Source organism: Panthera onca, chromosome Y (assembly GCF_046562875.1).
Source record: "Panthera onca isolate mPanOnc1 chromosome Y, mPanOnc1 haplotype 2, whole genome shotgun sequence".
NCBI classification, from domain to species: Eukaryota; Metazoa; Chordata; class Mammalia; order Carnivora; family Felidae; genus Panthera; species Panthera onca.
The window spans coordinates 17,039,535-17,047,606 of record NC_138358.1 but is presented as its reverse complement, the minus strand read 5'-3'; the positions used below and the strand labels follow the sequence as shown (position 1 = coordinate 17,047,606).

Sequence of the window (8,072 nt, the reverse complement as noted above, 5' to 3'; positions counted from 1 at the left end):
CATACTAGTGAGGAAATTGAATCAGTTATCAAAAATATCGCAATAAACAAGAGTCCTAGACCAGGTGGCTTTCCTGGCGAATTCTAGCAGACATTTAAAGTAGAGATAATAGCTATATTTCCCAAGCTGTTCCAAAAAATGGAAATGAAAGGAAAACTTCCAGACTCATTGTATGAAGCCAGCATTACTTTGCTTCCCAAACGGGAAACACAGAAAAAAAGGAGAATTACAGGCCAATATCCCTGATGAATAGGGGTGCAAAAATTCTCAACAAGATACTAACAAATCACATTCAATAGCATATAGAGAGTATTATTCAACACGATCAAGCGGGATTCATTCCTGGCCCGCAGGGCTAGTGCAATATTCACAAATCAATCAATGTGCTACATCACATTAATAAAAGAAAAGATAAGAACCATAGTGCACTGTCAATAGATGCAGAAAAAGTATTTGAGAAAATACAGCTTCCTTACTAATACAAACCCTCAAGAAAGTTAGGATAGAAGGAACATACCTTAAACATCATAAAAGCCATTTATGAGAAGCCCACAGTAAATATCGTCCTCAATGGGGAAAAACTGAAACCATTCCCCCTGAGATCAGGAACAAGACAGAGATGTCCACTCTCACCCCGGTTGTTGAACATAGTGTTGGAAGTTTTAGCATCAGTAATCAGACAGTAAATGAAATTGAAGGTATCATTATTTGCAAAGATGAAGTCAAACTTCCACTTTTTGCAGATGACATGACACTATACATGGAATATCGGACAAACTCCGCCAAAAGTCCTCTAGCACTGATACATGAATTTAGCAATGTTGCAGGGTACAAAATCAATGTACAGAAATTGGTTGCGTTTTATACACCAATAATGAAGCAACAGAAAGAGAAATAAAGAAACGGATCCAATTTACAATGCTCCAAGAGTCAAAAAATACCCAAGAATAAACCTAACCAAAGATGTAAAAGATCTGTATGCTGAAAACTACAGAAAGCTTGTGAAGGAAATTGAAGAAGATACAGAGAAAGCGAAAAACATCCCATGCTCGTGGATTGGAAGAATAAATATTGACGAAATGTCAATATGACCCAACGCAGTCCTCACATTATATGCAGACCCAATCACATTGCACCAGCATTCTTCTCCAAGCTGGAACAAGCAATCATAAAATGTGTATGGAAACACAAAAAACCCTGAATAGCCAAAGTAATACTGAAGAAGAAAACCAAAGTGAGAGGCACCACAATGCCAGACTTTAGCCACTACCACAAAGCTATAACCATCAAGACAGCATGGTATTGGCACAGAAACAAATACGTAGACTTAATGGCATAGAATAGAGATCCCAGAATTGGACCCACATACCTATGGCCAACTAACCTTTGACAGAGCAGGAAAGAATATCCAATGGAAAAAAAAGACAGTCTCTTTAACAAATGGTGCTGAGAGAAGTGGACAGCAACATGCACAAGAATGAAACTAGACCACTTTCTTACACCACTCACAAAAATAAACTCACAATGGATGAAGGACATGAATGTGAGTCAGGAAACCATCAAACCCTGGAGGAGAAAGCAGGAAAAAACATCTCTGACCTCAGCATCAGCAAGTTCTTAGTTGACACATCTCCGAAGGCAAGGGAACTAAAAGCAAAAATGAACCATTGGACCTCATCGAAATAAAAATCTTCTCCATAGTGAAGGAAACAATCAACAAAACTAAAAGGCAACTGACCGAATGGGAAAGGATGTGTGCAAAAGTCATACTGGATAATTGGTGAGTATCCAAAACCTATCAAAAGAACTCACCAACTCCACACCCGGGAAACAAATAATCCAGTGAAGAAACGGGCAGAAGACTTGAACAGACACTGTTCTAAAAAAGACATCCAGATTGTCAAGAGACACATGAAAAGATGCTCAACAGCACTCCCCGTCAGGGAAATCCAAATCAAAACCGCACTGAGATACCACCTCATGCCAGTCAGAGTGCCTACAATGAGCAAATTAGAAGACTATAGATGCTGGTGAGGATGTGGAGAAACAGGAACCCTCTTGCATTGTTGGTGGGAATGCAACCTGGTGCAGCCTCTCTGGAAAACATTGTGGAGGTTCCTCAAATCATTAAAAATAGACCTACCCGAAGACCCAGCAACATCACTGCTAGGAATTTACCCAAGGGGTACAGGAGTGCTGACACATAGGGGCACATGTACCCCAATGTTTATAGCACTACTTTCAACAACAGCCAAACTATGGAAAGAGCCTAGCTGTCCATCAACTGACAAGTGGATAAAGAAGTTGTGGTTTATGTATATACAATGGAATACTACTTGGCCATGAGAAAGAATGAAATCTGGCCATTTGTGGCAACGTGGATGGAACTGGGGGGTATTATGCTACGTGAAATAAGGCAGGCAGAGAAAGACAGATACCATATGTTTTCATCCATGTGTGGATCCAGAGAAACTCAGCGGAAGACCATGGGGAAGGTGATGGGGGGAAAAAGTTATAGAGAGGGAGGGAGGCAAACCATAAGAGACTCTTCAATACTGATAACAGACTGAGGGTTGACGTGGGGTTGGGGAGAGGGGAAAGTGGGTGACGGGCATTGAGGAGGGCACCTGTTGGGATGAACACTGAGTGTTGATTGGAAACCAATTTGAAAATAAATTACATTTAATAAAAAAAATCCAGGGGTTGCTCTTACTGAATATGAGGATAGCTTTCCATTTTCAGCACTTTATGAGCGTGAGGTAGTAGTAGCTTAAGCTGCGTAGATGAAAGTTTTGTTTGTGTGTTTAAGAAAAGGAGCTGAATAAAGACAGAGGCCTCTCACATGTATCACGTTGACCTTGGCAAGTTTCTCTTCTGATTGTTACCATGACTTATCACTCTTAGTGATTCACATAGTTTGGAGTCATCCTTTCATGGGGAAGTAGATTTCAGTTGACCATGGTAGGTGGTCTTTGTAGTATTTTGTGAATGAATTGTGTATGTGGTGATAATGGATGGACTATGCTGGTTGGTTTCAAAAGCACTTACACGGACGGTGTAACACGTTTTCTACCCTTGGAGTCCCATACGGTCTCTTACTACTTTGTGTATGACTTACCTGAAATATCATGAATTGGTAGGTAGTGAATAGGTTTTAGTGGCACTGAATGCCCTACTGGCCACTCACACAGAATTCGTTGACGCTTTGTTCTTAAGCACACAATGACTCGGTCTTCCCTACACTGCATGAAAGTGAGCATGGATACTAACTAGGCAAACTGTTTGCTGCTGCTGTGAAGAACAGCTTCGTGAACTGTGAGCTGTAGCAACACACGTATGGAACCCTAAGCAAGGCACAGTACATCGGTATTCTTTGAAAGGGTAGAGTAGTTATTTCAATTTGGCTTTCAGTGCGTTGCATGACAAGGCATTTTATTAGCTAAAACCCTCTTAGAGTCATGTTTGATTGCAAGGTGTGTGTACTGTCCACCGCTAAGTGTCATTTCATGTTAGATGGAATATTGGAGGCTGAAGCACCCGTGCATTCACCTCTAAGACAACCCTCTTGAACTCGTGAAGAATTATGGGCCTTCTCAGGTAAGATTACGTGCAGGTCTTTCTCAAGGGCATAATCTTAAACACAGCCAAACCTAAGGCAGCTTTGGGCAGCCCACCGTGATAAGATGTGCAGACATTGTGACCTCACAAAGCGCCTGGTCTCCTAGCAACTACGGTGTAACTCTCACAGCCTGCCTCCTGATTTGGCTTCATGGTAGGAAATTCATCAGGGCCCTGCGGCGGCCGCGAGACCTGGCAAGCGCGGGCGGCACCTAGCGGCCTCACATCCTGAGCAGCATGAAGAGGAGGCGGCGCTGGCCCAGGGAGGCCCTGGCCCCGGCCGCCGGGGGAGGAGCCTCTAGCGCTGCAGGAGGGGCCGCGCTGGAGGCGCCTGAGGAGAAGGTGGTGTACATGCGGTGGCAACCGTCGCGACTGTCGCTGGCCAGCAGCACCAAAGCGCTGATCGACGCTTTCAAGCTATTCCTGCCCCGCAGCACGGAGTTCATGAGCTCAGACGCGGAGCTCTGGAGCTACCTCTGCAGCCTCAAGCACCAGTTCTCCCCCCACATCCTGCGCAGCAAGGACGTCTACGGCTACTCCTCCCTCCTGGCCCTGGTCCCGGACCCCCTGCACCAGCCCCCCGAGGCCCGCCTCCAGACGCGCCGGCCAGCTGCCAGGCGGAGGCGCCACGGAGCCCGCAAGGTGGCGGTCGGCCAGAGGAAGGTGCCGCCCCCGCCGCCACCGTCCCGCGAGGACAGCAGCCCCCGTAAGCCCGCGGCACCCGGGCCCTGCTCCAGGGGCCGCACCCTGGAGGAGAGTGGGAGGGCGGCCACCCCGACGTTGACCACCTTCCCCACCATCCGCGTAGCGGGCGACGTGTGGGTCGAGAGCAGCCTGGCAGAAGCGGGGCGCCAGGCGCGCCAAGTCCTGGGAGTGAACCTGGAACCCGTGGTGAGACTCCGCCGCTTCCCAGTGCCTGTGCGTGAGATGCGGGCCACCGCCGCGCGACCTCTCAGCCCCGGGACGGGTTGTGCCTGGAGGGATGAACCAGGGACAGCAGGGACCGCGTCCCCTAGTGCACTTTATGGGTGAAGAAGCACCAGATGGTCCAGGCCAGCGCCCCAGGGATGCGGCGCCGCCTTTTGGGACTCCGGGGCAGCTGTGCCCTCTGCTGCCTCCCAGCACCGGGTCTGCGGAGGGAGGAGACCCCTGGACAGCAAGGGAGGTCCCCTTTCTTCCTAACCCCAGATTGAGATGTCTCCAGGACTGTAGGGGCAGATCCATGTTCTCTCTTGTTCCCTCCTTGGTCTGAAGTCGTCAGACTTCCACCCCCACCCCCTCCAAAGGAATTTGGTTCCATGCTTGTGTAATAAAGCTAGAATTTCCTTGCTGTTCACCCAACTTCCGGCTCCTCACGCCTCATTTTCTTTCTTTCTTTCCTTTTTTCACTGCCACTCTTTCTGGACGAAAGATCGAATATGTGTGGAAAGTTGTTGCAATAGTTGGTATTCTCAATACCAGTTGCAATAGTGGGTATTCTCAATCCCACACCTTTCTGAGTTTTAACTGGATTCCAAAGCTTTGACCAAGGATATTGTCTAAGAAATTCAAGCGTATCACTGTTAATAATGTAAGGATTTGTATGGCTTTGAATGTCATGGGCTCGGTGATTACAAACCAAAAGATTCAAAGTTCAACTGTGTACACATTCTTAAGACGTTTCTAAAGATTTTATATTGAAATGTAATGTTTATGTTTACTGAGCTCCTAAAGGAAATGGTAGACACTTGGAAGGTTTTGTTTAGTAAAATTAACTTGGGAAATTCTTTATAAGTGGGTAAAATTGAAAGTGCATTGAGAAACCACACGGTTTCTATTAAAAACCAATGAGTGAATTTCAAAAAATAAATGAATAAAAAACTGGTGCTGGATATGGACATGGATGGAATCCACTCGGAAATGACTTGGCCTTGTACCAATCTCACATACTGATCTGGGAATCTTTCCAGGATAATTTATTTTAAAATAGAAATCACATAGTGTAAATGAGTATGGGTAAGGGTGGTGACTAAACCTGCATACATAATAGCCGTTGGAATTCTCTGAAGTATTACTGATCTAGAGCGGTGGTACATTTTTTTTTTGGCACCAAATAACTGGTTGAGGTTATCTTTGGGCAAAATAGATTTTCCTCACTTGTTTTTGTCGTTGTTGGATAACAGGAAATATCCACATTACCATGCATCACTCTTATCAATATCATGGCAGTTGGTTAACAGTTTTGCTCCAGGACTTTCCTTTATTATCTTATGTCCATGCACAGTTATGTTAGCAAGTATTGGTCTTTTGTTTGACAATCAAAGACCACAGGGATCAAACAGGAGAGCCACACAGAGTACTTTTCACTTTTATGATAGTGTTTATGTCCTGTGGCCCAGCATGGAATTCTTGATTATCCAAGTGACCTCAGTTATTGGTGGCAGCAAGACTTAATGGTGTTTAGTCAGTGGTGCCGCAGCCAGATTTTACTGCGATATCGGAAGGGCCAAGGAGTGATTTTGTACCATTATTCTTTCAAGTTTAAGTATTCTGCAATAGAACCATCCATCCCAGGCTGAAACATGACCTATTAAATCTTCCATACTATGGTTTCTCTCTGCTTGGCAGCTTTTTAGGGGAATAATGAGAGTTGTGATTTTTTTCTAAATTTTCTTTTAATGTTTATTTATTTTTGAGACAGAGAGAGACAGAGCATGAATGGGGGAGGGTCAGAGAGAGAGGGAGACACAGAATCTGAAGCAGGCTCCAGGCTCCGAGCTGTCAGCACAGAGCCCGATGTGGGGCTCGAACCCACGGACCGTGAGATCATGACCTGAGCTGAAGTCGGACGCTTAACCGACTGAGCCACCCAGGCGTCCCGAGAGTTGTGATTTTGACTCTTGGGCTTGTAGAGTTCAAATGGCATAGCTTCCTAATATACAGTTTCCCAGTAAGCCTCATATTCTTTTTTTCACTACTCAATGATAATGTGTTGTTACAAATACTGCCACATGAGTAAATAAAAGTGAATAATTATTTAAAAGATGCAGAGAGTTAAATTATACTCATTTCATAGGAAGCTTATATAAATTTTCGTTACTAGCTTCCATTGCCAATGGTATTTCAAATACAGAGGTTTTTCTCCCCCACCCTTCCCAAATTAACTGTTTTAGCTAATTAGCCCCTGAGGGAAAGCTACATATTTGTACAACTTCCCTATTTTATATAAATGTATAATAATTAAAATGAATCCAGTGACCATATTAGAATGTAATTTCAACATATAGCTTACCGAGGTAGCTTCCCAGAGGGTTTTGAAATTAGATGTAGCTGGGAGGATAACTTTGCTCAGCACAGCTTTGAAACACAACCATTGACACCATGCAGTTATTTGAACTTAACTGAGAATCTTAGTGTTTCCCTGCTATACCTTGTTACTTTATTGCACTTGAACTTGCATTCATGCTTTGGGTTATCTGGGCTATCCGATTTCGGTTTGGATCTGAATGTCCATCCTGAATTCAATATGTTGTTTAGCTGGTCCCTTAAAAAATATTGCCATTTCTAGTTTAAAAAACAGGATGTTAAAAAAAAAAAATCTTTGTTTTTGCTAAGTTTTTAACAAAACCTTCCTGAAGTTTTGTTTTACAACTTATAAAATGTGAAGAAACAACTAATATAGTTGATTCATATATTAATGGGAAAATGAAAGTATTTTATGTATCCTTTTGGGCAGACCGTGAAAAGGAACTTGACACGGTGGCCTTTCTGGTGAGGCATTCATTTACTGTCTTCTAAAACGAGTCTGCGCTTAGGTTGTACAGATTTTTGAAATAAATCCCATAGTCTTTATTCATTCTCGTACCTTTATATCTCATATGGCACAAGTAAGGAGGAAGTTTATGACCTTGCTAAGCTTGAGTGCCTATATGTGGTGACTGGCACCTCAAATAAACTTTTGAATTCCTGATGTCATTTTTATCCCCCTTCTACTTGTCACCCAGCAACTTAATTTTCCTTACAGAACCAGTAATGTTATAATTGTGGAGAGCAAGCTTTATTGTTGTTTACTGTCACTGTTGTGCTGTGTGTTTTGTCCAGTTTGAGTACACAATTTTTCCAGTATAATTTAAACCGGTGGCTGACACATATTGATTTGCTGTGTGCAAACAATAGTACTAGTGTTCTGAACACTGTTGAATAAAAATGCATGAAACATATTTGAATACAAAGAAATCTGAGCAATTTTGAACTCATAGTTTTTTGGTGTTCCAAGGATTGCCACGGAGCTCGTAAAATGAGTGTTTTTAGTGCATATATAATTTATATATATAATATTTATATTATTTAGTGGATATATATATAAAATTTGCTTTATTGGTGTGTTTAAAATATTTTTGGTAGATAGTCATGTCTTATGGGAATTAGAACTCAGTTGTTTGTCATGGAAATGAATTGTGTTCTGGGACAGTTTA

The 8,072-nt window shown here is 43.2% G+C and overlaps 1 protein-coding gene across 1 annotated transcript; it reads left to right on the top strand.

Moving 5' to 3' along the window:
• The first annotated feature begins 3,810 nt into the window (after window positions 1–3,810).
• LOC145714892 (coiled-coil domain-containing protein 71L-like) lies at window positions 3,811–4,959 on the top strand. The gene has a single exon (XM_081794422.1). It carries the CDS (start codon window positions 3,856–3,858, stop codon window positions 4,648–4,650), a length of 795 nt encoding a protein of 264 aa, XP_081650548.1. The 5' UTR covers window positions 3,811–3,855; the 3' UTR covers window positions 4,651–4,959.
• Window positions 4,960–8,072: the final 3,113 nt, after the last annotated feature.